The 20,396-nt window shown below is 36.4% G+C and overlaps 1 protein-coding gene across 1 annotated transcript in view; it reads right to left on the bottom strand.

The window, feature by feature from the left end:
* Positions 1-20,396, bottom strand: part of POLN (DNA polymerase nu) — a 102,784-nt gene that overhangs the window by 16,943 nt on the left and 65,445 nt on the right. The window contains exons 21-24 of the mRNA XM_039551590.1: positions 20,244-20,326; positions 15,964-16,095; positions 12,998-13,108; positions 8,663-8,741 (exon numbers count right to left, since the gene is read on the bottom strand). Of these exons, the coding sequence (XP_039407524.1) occupies positions 8,663-8,741; positions 12,998-13,108; positions 15,964-16,095; positions 20,244-20,326 (405 nt within the window). The remainder of the gene's footprint in view (positions 1-8,662; positions 8,742-12,997; positions 13,109-15,963; positions 16,096-20,243; positions 20,327-20,396) is intronic.

The raw sequence follows: 20,396 nt of genomic DNA, 5'->3' as shown, positions 1-20,396 counted from the left end.
ATGCTGTTCCACAGAAGGAAGCATTCAATTTGACATCAATAAAGATGAAAGAAAAAAAATCAAAGCAATTTGTACATTCAAAATTTAAAGCTTTCACCATTCCCCTGCATGCACCCACCCAGCCACTGCAGATTCTGAGTGAAAGAAGTTTGAAAAAGTCCCTACACTTTTGCTTAATAGCTTAATTGAATCCTCTTCACTTTGAAGGAATATTGCAATAGCAAGCTCCTCTCATTATCTCGTGCTAAAAGGTACGGCCAACTGGATTAGAAACTGCAAACCAGGCAGAGACTAGTATATTTTTATTTCTACAGATGATAAGAATGCCTTTGATTTAGAAACTAGGATTTTATTAACTCTGTTCTTACCTGACTGAAAATTAGGCATGATTTTTGATGAGTACACATATGATCTCCCTTGCAGAGAAATGCGACTTGCATCTGAGCATGCCAGTGGTGTGTAACTAGAAATAATGCTACGGCCTGACCCTTCAAATGCAGAAATATTTCTGTGACTGCCAGTCTGAACATGGCTTTTGACACCACTTTAGTGTGCCCAGAATACAATAACCATCTGAAACTATTATGCTGCACTATAGAATTTAAAAAAGAAAATATTTTTCATTTTCTTAGCACTACATTGATCATTCTTCCAGTTTCCTATAAAGTAACACAGATACTAAACTTCTCAGGCCTTCAATGGATCTGCCCAGCTATCACTACTATATCATAATCATATTAATGAATTATATATGCCAAAACTAATCAAACTGTTCTCAAAAGATTTTTTTCATTTTTCTGTAGTACCAGGCCAGTTGTCTAATAAAAGACCTAATGAGGATTTTGTTTGTTACTGTAAATTAATATATTCCAGGTCTGGACTCCTCTGTTCTAAAGTACAGAATTGCAAAGCTTTACATGACTACTTCAAACATCTAGAAATAAGTACACTATTGAACTGAACTCAACGAAACAGCTATTACCTTATCAGTGAGCAGCTGTATTTTTCTTTATCATTAAAGGAAACAAGTTTCTGTCTAAACTTGAAACTAGAGCACTGTGGCATGACATGCTGCAGGCTCCAGTGTAGGTATATTCACTGAAAGAGGCCAGTGTAGGCAAGGGGTTAAAAAAAGACAAGATTGCCATAGCCTTTATCAGAAGGAGGTTTTTAACAGTGATGTGCAATGTTTCAGGATGTTAGAATGTGCCAAGAGATGCTCAAACTAATTAAATTCATGCTTCTTCTACAGACAAGGGACTAAGGCTGGTTCTGACCTAGATGTTCTGAACTCACACTTGGAAAACCCCAGCTCTGTGCATTGACTTTGTGGGGGTGCCACCTCCCAAAACAGCTACCTGAAGTTAGGCAGAGATTAACCCTCTCTACATTTTTGTGATGCATTTTTGCATCAGCAGGGAAATTTTTACTGCTGTTAACAACACACCCAAAGCATAACATGGTTTAGCTTTCCAGACTGGTCTGTAGGAAGATGATACAGAATATAAAACACCAACAGTTCAGTGGTGGACTTGGCAATGCCAGGTTAACAGTTGGACTCAATGAACTTAGAGGTATTTTCCAACCTAAGTGGTTCTATGATTCTTTATTACATCGAGCTGTCTGTTTTAAGAATTTGAGTAGAAAATAAATTAAAATAAGGTTTAAAATTGGGCAACTGGAAAAGCTCTAAATAAGAGGGTTTGATCATCATGCATAACATAGCTTGACTCAAAGATCTTAAAGGTCTTTTCCAACCTAATTGATACTATAATTCTGTAAGGAATCAAGGACAGCTTATTCTGACCAAGAGCCAGGCTGAGAGCCCAGACTAAAGTTTAAGATGGTTCCTGTTGGATACTTCTACATCTTCAGAAAAAAAATGGTGCAGCACCTGGCCACAGGTTGTCTGATTCTGAACTAGAGCACTCCAGTGTAAAATTTCCCTCACAAATGACATATTTTATTTCTAACTTGAAGACATACTGAGAACTAAATCATATCTGAACAAGAGATTTCCGAAGGCAAAAGGTTTCTCTTTGAAGAAGGAGTAAAGAAAAGGAATTATTTGAAATCCATCATAACTTAATGGTTTGAGTAAAAATTCTAGTGAAAAAAATCCTATAATATATCTTAAGAACTTAAAACAATGTTAGTGGTTAAGTTGTTCAGTTTTTATATAAGCAATAAAAATGTAAACATGAAAAAGTTACTAAAAGTACCCCACTTTAAATCGGGCATTAATGATCACTTGGTAGCAAACCAAACATTTTGAAATATTTTTAAAAAATATTTTCTAGAATATTTTCTAAAGTATTTTAAAAATATTTCTCATTTTCTATTCCAACAAGGTTTTTATCTTATTTAAAAAAGCACAATGTCTCTGATCACTGAAACTAAGGTCATACAACAGTATCAGATTTTATATCCCAAATATTAATATCCTTGTCTCTCATCCTATGTTACTCCCTTTTTCTGACATAATAAATCAATCAATAAAATAATAATCCAACTAGTAACATCAGAATTTTTGTTTTGAATTTGAAACTAATAAATGCCTAATGGGAGACTTCAAAATCGCAGATAAGGGAGTACACAATTACAAGCTTTGTATATAAAGATAAGTTTAAAAATAAAACCAAAAAGTATAAAACCTGTTAAGTGGTTAGGGGAAAAAAAAAGATAAAAACACTAAGGTATTTTGAAATCAGACAAATGGGAGATTATGAAAAAAAACCCCAAACCCAAGCCACCAAAACCAAAAAACAAATGGAAATAAGTTTCATATTAAAAAAAAAAAAAATTAATCACTTGAAAAACTGACACATTCACACTTAATAAACTAATATTTAATAAAATAAAATACTGACTTAAAAGCATGTAATGCAACACTTCACCAGAAAAAGTCAGAATGGCTGCTCATGTAACAAACATTTGCATGGATTTCAAGAACACTTAGAAACTACGATATACAATGATTTTGTGGAAGGACTTTTCAATCTTATATTTCAGAACCTAAGACTCATCCCCACAAGCCAAGGAAGATGAAAATCTGCAGACAGACAAGCTATTCTTCTACAAATCTTACACCTCCCTCCTGAAGCATCTGCTACTGGCCACACTCAGCAATAATGGACCAGATGGAAGTTGGATCCAATTCCTCTTAGAAATATCTACATTCCCTATACTGAAACACCATTTATTTTCTGATACTACTAATACTACCTGTTATTTAATTGTGCCACAGTTTCCCCACAGAAGTACACAAATTCCAGTGGGCAGATGCCTATTGTCATGTAAATAAGGAACAAGATTATTAGAATTTTGTAATATTTTGTAGAATTTTCCCTTTCTAAAATTTTTTTTTGAAGCTGTACCTATCAGGATTCCTAATGTGGTAATATCAAAAGTTATAGCTCAAGATACATCATGCCTGCCTAGATGTTACTTGCATTAACTTTAAGCTACCTCTTTCAACGTTTTCTGGATAAAGACCAAAATACTTTAACCATAAAAATCCAGCAAGCCTGTGAAATGGGTTTTCTCAGCAGCTATATCATGAAGAGCGGGAAACTGAACAGATGGCTAATTAAAGAGAATAGAATTTTTGTACGTATCCAAAATGTTTGAAAACATACCAATCTAAAAGGTGACCTACAAAAGGGTTTTATAAATGAAATATATTTATTTGCATTGAATGTCTTACATAAAAGAATAGTGAAAAGCCTGCTACATCATGCATGTCCCTTTTGGCTGTGATATTTCAGCATGTTAAATATATTTAGCTCTTTCTATAAAGAATAAATTACTCTGACTTGCTCTGGCTCACTGAGTATGAAGTGTTCAGGTAACAGCTCACCATCTTGTGGATATATGAAAAAGACTGCTTTGGCTGCTTGAGGAAAGTGATGATTATTCTAAGTTACAGCTTGCCTAGAAATTCAGTGTTATTTGGCTACTTTGGGAGGCAAAGAGCTCCATATTGGACAGCAGCTACGGAGAGTGCAATACGACCTGGGAAGTTTCCTTCTGCTACAGAAACAAAAGCATTTGTCTGTGAAACAACAATCTTATTCTCCTCTCAAGCAGAATCCAATACTTATCTTTTCCTTATGGCTCAATTTCTCTAGTATTTGTCTAAGGATAAAAGATAACCATCTTGCTAAAGTTAATCCATTAACTGGGTGGAAATTTTGGGCATATACTGAGTGGGAATTGTGGGCAGAATACCAGAGCAAAAAGCATTTATTTGAAAATCCTGGTTAACTGCTAGAGAAGAAACATGAGTGAAAACAGTTCTTTAACTCCTGAAGAAACAGATAAAGGGATGGAATATTTACATCCAGAATTAAAGATCAACACATGTAGCAGCAGCCTTAAGAATTTTACTCAATGTATTTGTTTGAAACTATGATCTAATCAAGAAGTTGGGTTTATTAGTATGTCCTCTTGTATGAGTCTGACAGATTATAAGCAGTTTACAAAGTAATAATGATTGAATCCCTACACGCCTTATAAAAATGCCTCTAGATTCTTGTGTTATACTAAAACTGAAACCACTTCCAAGAAATGAATCATTTGTGATTTAGCAAATGACTTCTATCTGAAAAAAAATCCAGGTCATATAATACAATGCTTGTTCTGGGAAATAAGAGTTGTTTCTAACTAATTTAGCTATCTGTAGAAGTGAGTTGCATTTACAGCTCACCAGCACAGAAAATCATTAGGTTGATTAAGGTGTTTGTTCCTTGAGGAAGACATACAAAACTCCAACATCCACTGCTTTTGAACAGCAGCTGGGACCAAGAAAATAAACCTTTTGCTTTTATTTCCTGATGGCTTCTCCTTTTCAGATCACTCATTTATATTTGGCCTGTGGTTGAACCTGTCTCTTTAACTAGGATCCAGACATGCTGAGAAGTAAAGCTGTGTGTTTGTGGCACAGATCCGGCGCCGAAGGAACAATAATTTGGCGCAAAAGCAGAATTGGTGGATCCACATCAAATTACTCAACAGTTCTGTAGACTTGTTAAAATTCATCTGCATCTTGCTGAGATATTGTCATTTTCAATGACTTTCTGAGAAGTCCATGTAGTACCAGGTAGACTTTGGGCAACAGCAGTGCTTCTTCAGCTTACAAAATGATAATATGTACAAGCAATGCTATAGGCAGCAATTCTTCCACAATTCGCCAGCATCTTTCTTTCTCACCAAGTTTCCACATGATTGTCACTGCAGTGATGTTTTAAACACTGAAAAGAACTACAACTGTCCATCTGAGTTCACCGAGTACCTTTGCACTCTCACCAGTTCCATAAATCTTTCTTTCAGCTGCTACTGTAAGCCTTGATCTCACTTCAGAAGTTTCTCTGCTATCATCTGCCTGCAGGAAACATCCTATAGAGGTTCTGTGGATTGCATCAGACAGGTAAAAGCTGGCACTTAAATAATTTATGTCAGCAGCATATTTTCAGTGAGCAACTTGGCCAGCAGCAGCAGAATATCTTAAGAAAGATCTAGGTAAAACAGAAGTCTCAAGAAATTTTGATTACTTGTCAGCGCCACACAAAATGCAGAAATGTTAACACTGATGCCACCAAGCCATACTAATATTAGATCTGTATCATATGTATTACATTTAATACTACTTTTCCTGATTTCTGTAAAATTGCTTCCAAGTAACTGATTGGCTTGTTATTGTCCACTGCATAAGCTGCTAGGCTCATATTTGAGTTAAAAGATGAAGAAACATAAAGAGAAAAATGAGACTGCTAGTTGACAGAATTGATCAGTCACAGTGGAATATTCTGTTTCATCAAGAACGCCTCTCTGATGAAGCATCATGAAAATGTAACTTGATTACCTTTCCCTGACTTCCAAATACAGTATCATATGTGCAAACATTAACTGAAAATCTACTGACTGCTAGTCACACAAAAATGAAGCTTCACGCTATTGGATCAGAGCTTGCTCACTGCTGAACAAGCCTCCAGCACAGGAACAATGAATGCAGTGTTGTGAGTGAAGACTGCAAACATACCTGCAAACTAACAGTAAAAACTGTAAGACCTTATTTAGAATTATTTTTTCTTTATTTCAAAGGTAAGGAAGAGAAAATGTTGAGCATTAGCCAAAACTTAGCTATGCTTAAGAGGATACTGTCTCTCAGTGCAAATGTTCATAATCACATCTAAAGCATGTAAAAATGATATTTCTCTTTGATATGCTGTTCAAAGTGAAAACCCTGTTTCCAAAATTAGAAATTCTAACAGGGAAATAAAGATATTTACAAGGGGATAAAGATAGAAGAAAAGATAGTAGTGTGCTATCTTTGGAATGAATATGATCTGATGGGGTGATAATAGGAGATTGATTGTATTTCTCATTTTGGAAGAGCTACTGTGCATTCCCACTGTTACAATAGCACCAATTATGTCCACGCTTCCTTTCAACAATATTTTTCAAAAGGCTTTACAAAGGATGTTAGGATCATTACCCTGACCTGACTGATAAGAAAATTGAGAAACAGACCAGTGAAAAAATAACTAACTGAATGTCACCTGGCAGACAAGCAGAAACACAGTATTTCAAGTTTCAGTCCCATATTCTTTTGGCAAGGTCCTTCTGATGCTTTCCAATGCCACTGTCCAGGCAGGGAAGTGCTTGCAGAATTTACCAAGGCATTAATTGTGCTTTTCTGACAAGCCTGGCCTGTAAGTACCTACTAAATATTACAGCAAGGAGCCATTATTGACTGTTAAAACACTCTCCTCTAGCAAAGCCATCCATTTGTTAATCACTGGCAGAAGTTCAAAACTCCTGTTTAAAACAGTCTATCCTTTTTAAATGCCCTTGCAGTGTTGGTCTTTCCCAGCTGTGACATTTATGATAGGAACAAGCAGGATAGGCAGTGATATTTTTCTGTTATCTGGTGTAGCCATTCCCCTATGCTTTCACAACACCAGGAATTGCAACATGTACAGCACCAATACTTCCCCATGTCTGTTACCTCCTTAGCAATTTGGTGACACTATTTCTTTAAAAGAAATAGTTTTGAGAAAGAACAACCCAAGTAAAATTTTCTGTTGAGAGAAGAGAACATTCACAAGCTTTATCAGACATGACATTAGTAGCAAAAGCTTTGGGTTTCTCAGAACTACAGCAAACAGCCAGTTACTGAACCTACAGATCTGTGTGCCAGGCAGGAGCTACAGAAGGGAGTATGTTCTTTGCCCTCTCACCACCTCCTCTTACCTCCTCCGCTAAAGGCTGTTGGCTGCTCCTCTAGCACTCATCTAACTCAGAGTTATGCCTGCTACTGCTGCAGAAATTTTCATCCATGCCACAGCCAACAGATTCTGGGCCCCTCATTCAACTCAGGTAGCAAAATGAATTACAATCAGTGCAGACAATCTGCCTGAAAGTGTACAATGCAATATGTGATAGTGCATCATCCAACATTTAATACATAAATGCATCATTGTCTGAGTGCAGGCAGGATCTCCACCAAAGAACAATTTCCCCTTTGAGATTTGTACTAGTGGGCCACTTACTTTTTTTTTTAATAGTTCAATGGTATTTTGCTTAAAAAGTTGCAAGAACATTTAAGAGTCACTCAGAAGGTGGGGGTTTTTTAGCATAGGAATGAGTCAAACTTTGAATTCAACAAATAGAACTTATATTTGTAATTAGAAATTATATTTTCAAACATTGGTCAAATAAGACAACACTGCTCTATGTAAATGATACACACACTAACACACACAGATAACTTACAGGGTTAGATAATACCCATAATTGCCAAGTACATTTGGAAAGCCAAACTCTATTTCACTGAGCTAAACATTCACAAAAGTCCTTAATGCATGATTGCTGCAGCTACATTGTTATGACCCTTTCTAGATGACAAGAGAAACACTGATGTTCTGCACTACTTGCTGTCTCTGCTTTTGTCTGAACTTCCACTGTGCCAATTCATGTTCTACTGGATTGTTTGACACAGCATTACCAAAGACGAGAAACCAGTTATTTGGGGATTTTTCTACATGTTTGTCTTCAAAGTCTCTTTCTATTGCAGTAAATAATAATGGTCACTGGCTGTCTGGACCAACTTCTCCACAGGAAAAGTAGACTTCATTATTTCTGCTATTGGCATAAAACTCTTTGAGGACATTCTGTGACCTCCTACCTAGCTCTGAGTAGTCACAAGAGAATCACGATGGCCAAGCTTTTCTTTAAAGAAAGCCATCTATACAAGAATAAAAAAAATGTTCATTTATTTTGCTTGAGCACTGGTTTCCGGATTCCTGGTTTTTTCCCAGCCCATTGAATGTTCAATTCCCACTGTACAATACACTCAAAATACAGGAAGGATATGATCAGTGGGCTTGATTTCAAAGGTGCAGAACTACTACTAAATTAGATCTGACCGAGTTTAAATGACCCCAGGGCACTTCAGCGCCTTGGGATGCATTTACAGATCCAACCATTTAAGCACAAAGATGTAACTTTAAATGTATAAAACCATTCCACACGTCCTTGCTTGTTAAGAGATTCAGAGGTACACATGGTCGTTCTAGAGCTGCTTAAAATGCCAGAAACACATTCATTTCAACTAATTTTGTTTTAAAACCAAACAGTTTTGCAGTCATTCATTACTAACCTGGCTGTTAAAGTCGGAGAAATGACAACAGAGGCAAAAATCTTCACCATAGCCATTTTACAAAGATCAGCTGCAGAGCCTGTGAAAGAAAGTGATCTGTTTTTAATTTAAAGCATGCAAAAGGAAAACAATCTTCTTGCAACTATGGCATAGGAATAAAAAACATCAGTAGATTCAGAATTATAAGAATTTTCAAAACTAGCAGATCCAATTAATGTAATATGTGAAACACCTTATAAGATTAATAAATAACAGAGGAAGTAATTATGTGTTAATTAAAACTAGAAAATAACAATATGAAACTATGCGTTAATTAAAGGTGAATTTGTCATTCACGCCTATATGTTGAAAAATTGCTTTCTATGAAACAAAGTATGAAATTATCTATCGCTAAGCTTTAATTAAAATTTACCAATTAACCAATTACAATTTAATGTCACAAAAGGTCAGAACATTGTTTCCATGCTGCATTTAAATTTGGAGCCTTAATTCTGCACTTTTTCATATTTCCATGAGTAGGTAATGTATATTCACTACATTACAGTGTTAAGAGCAGTGGTGCATAAAACAGTGTCACGGTACAGACTAGATGACACATTTCTGGTCATCAAGAGGCAGAATAATTCTGCAGGCCTGCTGTTTGGTGAAGGGCTTTGTTCTGAACCAAACATTTTACACAAAAGATTTATCAGATAATAGACAGAAACAGTCCTTTAAATAAAGATTGGAAGCCATAATCCTCCTTGTCCCATCAAACATCCTAAATGTCCTTGATCATGGTCCTTTTCACAACCCTGTAACTCTATGAATTCTGAATTCTTTCCTCCAAATGATTCAACTTCCAGAATAGGGGCAAAAAACAGCCAGGTAGCCAAATGATAAGGGTAGTCTGCTTAGAGATATTCAGAAACTCACAGAATATCTCCAGACAGGAGGGACCCATAAGGATCATCAAGTCCAACTCCCTGCTCCTTACAGGACTCTAAATCTGAACCATATGACTAAGAGCATTGTCCAAACACTCTCTGAACTCTGTCAGGCTTGATGCTGTGACCACTGCCCTGGGGAGCCTGTTCCAGTACCCAATCACCTTCTGGGTGAAGAATCTTTTCCCAATATCCAACCTAAACCTCCTTGACACCAGCTTCACACCCATTCCCTCAGGTCCTACAGTTGTCACTAGAGAAAAGAGCTCAGACCCCTCCTCCACTGCCCCCCTTGAGGAACATGTAGACTGTGGAGGTCACCCCCCAGCTTCCTCTTCTCCAGGCTGAACAAAACAAGGGACCTCAGCTGCTCCTTGTAAGTCTTGTCCTCAAGACCTTTCACTATCTTGGTCACTCTCCTCTGGACACAGTCTGATAGTTTGATGTCCTTATATTGAGGCACCCAAAGCAGCACACAGGATGTGAGGTGGAACCACACCAGTGCAGAGCAGAGGGAGACAATGACTGCCCAGTGGTTGCTGTGACTGATGTCCCCCAGGATACAGTGGGCCCTTTCGGCTAGGGAAGAATGCCTAAGAGAATGGGGACAAAGCTTAACCTCTCCTCTTTCTCTGCAGTTTTCTATTACAAACTGCCTCCCCTGAATCCCATGCTGAGACTGTTTTACTCATTCACTGTACCAAATGCAGACCCACAGCTGATGACTGAGATGTCGCTGTCTGACTGGGTTTAGCCTCAAACACCCATCTTGTTTTCCTGTTCAAATGACATGTCAAATTGATTCAATACATCACAAAAAGGGACAACTGATATGAAAAGTAAGAAAAGATGTTTCAGCAAAGGTTAGGTAAATATCTTCTTAGTGATTGTGGGAATAGAAGTATACTGAGCATCTAGTCCATCAGGAAACATATGTTCTAGATATATTCTTCATGAAACAAAGTAGAGTAATAAAATATGAAAGACATCTCAAAATAATTTTTATTGAGATATGATTTCTAGAGAGATGCTATTTTAAACTTTTAAAAAAGAAAATAATTATAAATAAATAATTAAAGATAAAATGAACTATTTGCTCTATGGGGATAGGTAGAGCTGAATAATACATGAAGAATAATATGCTGTAAAGTGGTGAAAACTATTGAACCAGGAAATATTCAAAAAGAGAAAAAACGCTACAAAAGAAGTGTGAGAAACCCAGTTGTAATAATTCAAAGCTGCCATTCTACATTCCTCTCAATATTGTCATGCATCTGGAGTGTTCTGCTATCAGTCACTGCTACTGGAATCAAAATGTAAACTACTTAAACTAATTAGACTATTAGGTATAACTATAAAACATATTAAATGCAGTTTAGTACACTAAATGTGATAAAAGGTTTTATCACAATTTAGAAAGCTCTTACAGTCTTAAAATATTATCACATAGCTGAAATTTTAAAATTAAAAAATCATTGTAGTCTAGAATGAAATTTTTTATAAAATTTGGGAATACTGAATATTTTAAGAGTTTTTAATCCTTGCTTCACCACACTTTCTAATACTACATTTTGAATAACAACTTGTCCTGAGTTGCAGTGTATTCTATTACCATCCTCATGAGCTGTTGAAATCAGGTGGGGCTGTGTTTCCTTGCCTCCTCCCCCCAGACTGTCTTTCTATTAATGGCCCATCATTGTCCTGCCACATGACTCAGAGATAACTCCCTCCGGACTATCTTCTGTTAATGAGCCTAATCAACACTTGGCCTCATGACTCATTATCCCATTGTGAGATGCTCCACCCAGAGGGAGGAACCAAGCATCCCATCGTGGATATAAGCTGAGATGCTGAACACCAGAGACAGCCTTCCCACTGGATTTCCAGAGGATAGGAGCTACATAGCCACCACTGGACCTTCTGAGGAAGAGCAGACCCCTTTTCTACAGGATCACCACTTCAGAGGACTGCAGCCACCATTCTACCAGACTGCTACCACCACCCTAACAGGGAGTCAGGTTATATCTTGACTCTGTCAGTTTGAACCAGTGTTTTCTTTTAGTTTTTCCTTTTCTTTAATTTCCCCATTAAATTGTTATTCTGAATTGGTGCCTCCCACTGGTTTGTTTTCAAACTAGTACACAACTATATTATTTTTATCACATTTGTCCCCCAGTATCATTTCAACCGACTGTGAAATCTGACAATCTTACTACTGTAGGTACATAGAAGTGAGTGTTTCATAGACAGTCCTGTGCCAGCCTTGCTCCAGCTCTCGGGACAGATGGACATAGCAAATGCTGCTCAGAGGGCCGTGTCTCTTTGCTGATGCTACACTGTGTGCTCTGCAGGACTCACAGAATGAGAATTAGAATTCTAGATCTGTAGGTATCCTTGCAGAGACAGGACTTAAGGAGTGTCAAACACAACATAAATACTTAAATCATCTTAAAAATGAAATATTAAAATGAATAATGTTTGGAAAGGAAAGCGATACTTTCAAAAGGAAAACTCAAAACACTTTATAAGAAGCACACCATCACCAAGAAGGCAGATTTTCCTTGCCTGTAAATTGTACGCTTCCAGTATAATTTAAGGAAAACCCTGTCAGCATCACCCAATTTAAAAAATAATTCTTTATATATAGGGACAGCTTGGTAGGAGGGATCTCAGTCTTGGGCTGACAGCTGAGGTTTTTTTCCTTTGGGTGGTGAAATTCTGTATACAACTGAGCACCAAGAAACTTAAACAGAATATGTTAATACATCAGATTAACTGACATTTGAGCACATAATGCTGACTTTTACCTTTCCAATCTACATGTTAAATATTTCTCTGTGGAAAAAACCACCTTTTTTCTTGCCCTCTACAGAATTAAGTTTGAAAGTTTCTGCAAAGAAGGAGCTGAATTTCAAAACAAATAATAACAATGCACAATTATTGTAACATTCTATATTTCTTAAACTAAAGCTATCTGGCAAAATAAAAGCTAGAATCTGTAAGAAGCGTAATCACAGAAACTCTTCTGGAGTAACAAACTATAAAAACCAGAAAGAAAAGTGTTTAAAGAAACAATGCATCTGAAGAACTGAATTCTAGATATTCTCTCTATACATAGTTTGCATCAATACCTACATTTAACTATCACAGAGCACTCTAGTGTGTTAGAACATTTATATTCTTGCTGTTATTAATATTACCATTACTATTATATTATTCTGTTTACTGGCAATTTCCAAGGTAGATAGAACATATAATTATAACTTCTTTTTCACAGTAAAACTCACGCCTACTCTAGTAGACTACTGGAGTATTCATTCTTCTGTGATCATCAGAGCTGCTGCCCACTAAAGCCAAGCAGAGACAGAGACAGGTGGGTTGACAGGAAGGTCGGAAAGAAGTTCTTTACCTTGAACAACAAAATTGACAGCCTGCCTCTCTGCTTGAGTGCGTAGCTTGTAATCCTGGGCATTGATATTGGCCAGTGGCCTTTTGCGTCCCATTATGGAAACCACGTAACCTTGCAGGATTTAAATAAAAATTAGTAATGTGATATAGAGTGATTAAAAATTTCAAAAATTCTTTTTGAAGATAATACAGATATTTGTAATTATGTCCTGCCTGAGTCAATTTAATATTTTGTCCTCTGAAAATAGTCAGAGCTTATTTAAACTTTCAATGCTTATTGTATTTTTGGTTTAAGAATCATCATTCACAGAACTGGTACATGTTATACAAGGAAAACTTTTCTTCTTTAAAGCTGTTAAATCTTCATTAGGAATGTCTACTGATAAAACAGCAAACTCTCTCTGTGGGAGATGAAACTATAAATACCTAGCAGAATTAGCTATCTATTAGCAACCATAATTAGAGCTTTCCACGCAATGAATAGTTTACTTGGGAATAGTAAAGAAAAATCAATTTGTGGAGTAATTAAATCAGTAATGAATATTTCCCAAAAATAAAAAATCATTTTTTGGGGGGAAAAAAAGTTGGGGTTTTTTTCCATTTTCTTTATGTAGTATTTCTGTGTTCCTTTCACAGCCAAACTTCCTGAATTCTAGTGTGGTGGGAATTTTTAGTTTAAAAGAAACATAAAAACACAGTTAAAGCTTTATGTTAGGCCTAATGACGTATTTTGTTAAAAAAAACCCTATTTTGGAGGGCAAATGAGAGGAGTTGAGAGAGGAAAAGAGATGTGAGGATCCTCTTGTCAAAATAACACACACAAAACTTAGCTTATCTTCAAAAATAAACTTCTGTTGTTGTTTTAAGAAAAATGAAAAATCATCCATGTTAAAAATACATCTTGAAAAAATCTTTCTTTATACCTCTGGTCACCTTGACTACCCATGAATTGTCAATAGATACCATGGAAGTTTAGACTGATGCAGTTTCTTCTCCTCTGCTATGCAAGTACAAGTGACAAGGAGACCTCTTCAAAAAAAAGTTATCACCCTGTTACGGACAACACACACCCAGACTTGTGTGCAGAGGATGAATTAATACAGCTCTCTGCAAATTAGTGTATTTCCAGAAGCACTGATACCAAAAATACCAGTTTTGAAACAACGAACAGAATTATGTGGAAGGATATTCTTTGGCAATTCAGTCTTCCCAATTTAACTAACATTTTCCATGAAGAACAGTATTTAAAGATGGAATTCATGAAACACTGTACTCTTAAGTAAAATTAGATTTGCTGTAATATCCTTATTCCTGTGAGGTGTGACTCCACAAGAGAATCACCCCTGCAATACTCATAACTGAGCAGCATGCCCAAACAAACACCATCATTCGTGTTACAGTGGCAGAGTGTTTGCCTGGGATCAATGTTAATCTGCAAATGTATGCCTGAATGATGTTTTAATGTAGTCTTGCCAATACATCAATAATTTCATCAAAAAACAACAGCAATATAGTAATATATACACTAACAAATATCTTCCTTATAAAAGAATTATTTATATGCTTATCATGTCTACATGGAGTATCAGACTTTCATAACACTTAAATAATATTAGTCAGGCGGGTGCTGCTGACCTTTGAACTGCACATAAGTTAAGAAAAATTACCATATAATGAGCTCAATAGGTTGGAATGTTTTTCTTGGAAAGTTAGAATCTGAGGTGGATTAACAAGAAAAATATTAAATAATATTGATCTGCTGAAGATTTCTAGAGCTTGTACAACCTAAACAGATTGCTCTTCTACCATTAATGGTTAAAAAAGGTTGATAGACAGAAGTGTAAGAAGGAGTAATTAGACAAGTGTGCTTTGATGACTTTAGAACATTAGTCAGGACATTCTTGTCTACTGAACTCATAAACTGGAATCTCTAGCATAGAGGTTTGTGTATTGAAATTCATTCACTTTTAAGAAAAGAATGCTAAGTTATTTTAAATAGATCATAAATATATAATAAATGTGTAATATTTTACTAGGTGTTATGGTGGGCTTAATTACAGCTAAAAATAGATGTTCAGTAACTTTACTTTTCTTGAACAATATAAACAAAGGAATGCAACTGTGTGACACAATGACAGCTCATTTCAGTAAATTTTTAGGCTTTACAAACTACAAAAAATGAATACTACCTATTTTCATAACTAGAAGTCAATTATATGTTTCTGTCACGACACTCACTCATACAGTGATGGGTAATATTATATTGCAAATTTACTATTTATTTCTAAAAAATGCCTTAGTACTGCATGCCCTATTAAGAAACAAAATAACTCAATTTTGACAGTCCTGCTAATTAGCTTCTAAAAGACAATATTTCAAGCAGCTATGTTTTCTCTCCTCAAATTACTGCACTCCTAGGATTCACTAAATATAAATGAACATGTAGACTAAAAACAAATTTGATGCAAGAAGAGCTCGCAGCTGCTGGCTCCAGAAGCACTCTGCACGCATCTGTCATCACAGCTACCACCTGAACTTCAAGAACATAAATTCTGACTGATGCAAAGAAAAAATAAGCTAAAAAAAATTGGCTGTGTAAATTGACTGAACTTTCACGGTCCAGCAGCCATGTATCCAATTTATTAAGTAGAAGATTCCTTGGGCTTTTTTTGTGTTGGAGTACATTATATGTCAAAATGATGCAGTGTAACTTGACATTAAGTGGGGTTCATTCTGAGAACAGATGTCTTATTCTGTTAGCATCTTTCTGAGAAAAGGCAGACTTAACCAGCTCCTTTTAGAGTTAAAAAAGAAAAAAAACCCAAATCTGATTCACCAAGAAAGGATATTCCATCTTTTTTTGCTGTCCTGTAACTATCTGAATTTAGGTCAAGCTGAATCTTTGTCTTCGCCACTGTCACACAGTGCCGATCAGTAAACAAAATATGGTCACAGACTTTGGATTACCTTTATTTCGGCACTGTTCAATAGTTTTCTTTGTAAATTCATGTACTTTCTTGTATTTTTGCATAAAACTCTCTATAAATTGACTGGCTTGAACAGGAGTAATTCCCAAGCAGTCAGCAAGACGTTCTTTACCTGGTGGTACAGAAATCATCTCCATTATGCAATAAAGCAGAACAGAAAACCACTTCATAAAATAGCACTGTTACCTGCACAATTAATGGAATTAGTTAACTTTACTTACCTCTATGAAAGAAGATGGATCTGATACACTAAAATTATATTGCAACAAAATAAATGTTTAACTCCGAGCTTGAAGGTTTTACTGACGTTACTGGATTAAGTATATAATTAATAAAAAGTATGCAAACAAGAAATTCCTAGTTATAATTTATACCTATGATGTTCACAGAGTAATGCTGTTGCTTTAAGTATAATTTTACTGGTTCAGTGTTGCAATCTCCAAACTTTGAAGAGCAGACAAAGATTTGGAATTAACTTTAAACAAACACAAATACAATAAAGATCTAAAAAAGGATGGAGATGTTTGAGGTTGAGTTTAGCTAGAAGTTTTAGAGCTTAGCCTGAATTTAGAAAGGGTGTTTGGAGTCTGAGTCTCACAGATTTCAAACAGTCTTAGGCTCCTCAATGTCAGTAGAAATTGGGGTCCAAGTTCTGAGATAAAAGGTTGGAAAAAGGAAAAAAAATGGATAAAGAAAAACCAGAAAAAGTGTTTCAACAGAGAGAGAAAGGAATAATAGCTTTTGGATAGGATATAGGCACACAATATATATTACGTTGGATCTGAGAGCACTTATAAGAAAAGGTCGAAAATACCTGAAGATATTCCAGAGTTTGAAAATATAAACTATGAGCTACAGTTTAAACCCATTTATAAATCAAACAGTTCCAGTAAAAATAAAACATACATCAACATTAGTCATACGAAGTTTGAAAGACAGATATATTTATGTCAGCTGCACAGCAACACAGAACAAGCACTGTGTCTGCAAAGAACATAAGCTGAGAGGTGACATCTCAAGGCACCAAAGGCACAGAATAGTCATTGTCACAGTAAGACTGTCAAGAAAAATTATCTAGCACTTTTAAAAGAGAAAGGATTTCAGCCACCTAAATGCCACCACTGTCAGGCTGATGTGCATTTCAGAACAATTCTTGTAGCATTTTGTTCTCCGTCACGCCAGGATCTGCACTTAGCTGCAAGAACACCAGTCTGGACAAGGTGCTAGAGGAAGAAATTCACATAGACATCCAGGACAACATTTGCTGAGCTATTACAGATCTGTAATTTTTTTTTTTTTTACATCTAACTAATTTGGGTTTTCTTCCTGGATCAGCAAATGACAAATCTATCTGATAAAGCACACATTGCTAACAGCTAGGAGACTACTGTAGCTTCCTTAGAGAACTGTAACATCTAAGTTTGTCCACATTATCAATTTAAAGAACTATTAATGTACAGAACAATTGCATAAAATACTAGGAAAATTAAAGCACGGTATTAGCAAGGATGCCTGAAAGTTCCCAGGGAAATGCAGTTTCTGGGAAGCAAAAAGAGGGGGATGCACAGCCAGGTAATTGTGTCAGATCATGCTCCACAGTGCAGGAGCATAGGCCATGCAAGGCAAAGCCCAGGAGTGGACTAAACCTTCCCTGAGCACTCTTTTTGAGTTATCTGTGCCAGGGGAATTATTAGCAGCAGCTATGCGTTTCAGAGTTCTCCATCCTGCAATATCATCTTTCAAAACTGAAAATAGCAGTAGTTTTCATTTAAACACTTTGATAGCCTGCTGTGTCGATTCAGGGCTTGAACATACTGACGTTGAATAGAATGAATTCCTTATTTAAGTTCAAGTTGCCTGTGCTTTAGTTCTACAAGATGACTGAGGCAGAAGCAGGTGAATTGAACTGACTCAAACCAAGCAAAAATACTCATAGAATGTCCTGAGTCAGAAGGGACCCACAAGGATAGATTCCTTGCCCTGCACAGGACACCCCAAGAATCACACCATGTGCCTGAGAGCGTTGTTCAAATGCTTCTTGAACTCTTGTCAGGCTGGTGCTGTGACCACTTCCCTGGGGAGACTGTTCAAGTGCCCAACCACCCTCTGGGTGAAAAAGTTTTCCTAATAACCAGCCTCCTTTCTTTATTATCCTCCAGAACTACAGAAAAGACCTTGAAAACATGAACCAAATGTAACCTAAATCTAAGAAAACAAAACAAAACAAAAAGATTACTATTTACAACATGAAAGGTTTTTATTAACTCCTGTAAGCATAATACAGGCAAGCTCCTCAGGGAATGTTTTTGTAGTTTTCAATACTAAAAGAAGTATTATTCACACTCTTCAGTTGTATCAAAAATGTCTCCTTAATGAAAAGTGAGCTGTCCTTTGAAGGGAGACAAACTGTGGGTAGAATTCAGTCCATCAATTTCAGGTATCTTAACAATTACTTTTTGTCAGCCCAGTTTCCATCTAAGTGGTTTAATGATATCATGTCATGTCTTAATTAGGATCTGATCACACTTCTAATGAACTGGAAACTTCTTATTATCTTTGAGGTACTTCAACTGCCCTTGTTTGAGAGAGAGGGACATAAAGCAAACAAGTAAATGGAGATACTTATATCAAGCACTGCTGCACTGAAATGTTCAGTGCCTGGTACAGAGCAAATGAGGAAGTGCCAATACTGTGCTTAAATATAAACATGAAAGCTCTCTATAGATGAGTAGACAGACATAGGCTCCACTGAGCCCCAGGAACTGAGGCATTTCTGACTGTATACAGAACTACAGGACATTCAACTGGTGGTGATTCATCTGATTACATCTGGTATCTGTCTGTTCCACCCACAGTGAAGGGGAAGAGATAGGAGATGTGTAGCATTTGCATGGACCAAGGGGCAGGGGTGATAATGCTGGCATTTTGTAAAATAACCCAGTGATTAAACCATTCAGGCTGGAAATTGAAGATTTGATTCCAATATCAGCACAGGCAGGTCTGAATTTACAGTGGAGGGAACTAGTGCTGGGTTTTTTTAATATAAATTTTAAACACAGTTGTTTCAAATGCAGTACAGCTTAATGTAAAAATGCAGGTTATGTATGCATATATATATACATATACACACACTCTTATAGGTGTGTATATAACATACACACACCCCTCAACGTAAAATAGATATTCTGGAGAGCTGAATTTGAAGCATTTCTTCCCAACTGAATGCTGTAAATGATAAACAGAATGCCCTGGCTGATGCTGCCTTTGGTTCAAGGACTCAGTGCAAAAGATGGCTTAGAAAGCATTCTCAGCCAGGAACGCAAGATGTAGCACTAATTGTTTCCAAGCTACATAAAGCCTGCAGCCCAGGCCTCTCATTTCCTAAATGAGTTTTTCAAGAATTCATCCTCTGTAGAGAAAGTTAGTCAGCTGTTCACTGAAACCAATTCACAAGAGCTGGTAGGCTGATGATACACATGCACCTATCTCCCCAGAAAAGGTAATCCTAAGCACGTATGAAGCATAAGGAGAGTTGGGTAACATTTAAGAAATAGCAGGCAGTTTTGGAAAGTATGCAGAACATCTTGATGTATCCAGGACCTGGTCAGGACTTAGGCAGAATGGGTAACAGTGGATTTTTGCAAGTTTTAGTTGTGAAGAAATGGCAGCAAACATTAAGACTCAAAGTAAGGAAACACTTTTATACTGTGAGGGTGAGTGAGCACTGGCACAGGTTGCCCAGGGAGGCTGTGGAGCCTTGAAGAGCCCTTTCTCCAGCCTTGAAGACATTGAAAAGCTGGACACAGTCCTGGGCAAACAGCTCAAGGTGTCACTGCTTGAACAGGGGCCTGGATCTGATGACCTCCAGAGGCCCCTTCCAATCTCTGCCATTCTGTGATTCTCTAAATGTGTTTTAAAACAATATTGGTGTTTTTTAAAAATTTTGTTGCAGCTATTCTCATCTCTGTCTATATACTGAGAGAGTACAAAGTCCATTCAAAATTAAACTCATTTTAGATAAATGCTTCAGTTATATCAGCAGCAAATAAACACAAAATCAGATAATCTTTGTATATGACAATGTAGCTACATTAACTTCATAATTTTTATACTGAGTAGATAATTTAATAATTCTGGATAAAAATATAAATGTAATACTCAAGAAAACTTTTACTCACCTTTAGAAATTCAGTCTACTTATATAAATTATGAATAAAGTATAAATTTACAGTAGCTGGGTTTTTTTCTAAAAATGCCTACCTGCTCCATAAACCACTGAGTAAACTATACGCTTTGCTTGCTCTCTATCAGCATGTTTCACTTGTTCACTTGGAATCCCTTTCCTAAACAAACAAACAAAAATCATACATTTTCAGTTAAAACTAATTTGTTATACCCACAGAAAACTTAATT

Source organism: Corvus cornix, chromosome 4 (assembly GCF_000738735.6).
Source record: "Corvus cornix cornix isolate S_Up_H32 chromosome 4, ASM73873v5, whole genome shotgun sequence".
In the NCBI taxonomy this organism is placed as follows: domain Eukaryota; kingdom Metazoa; phylum Chordata; class Aves; order Passeriformes; family Corvidae; genus Corvus; species Corvus cornix.
This window is presented reverse-complemented; position numbering and strand designations above follow the sequence as displayed.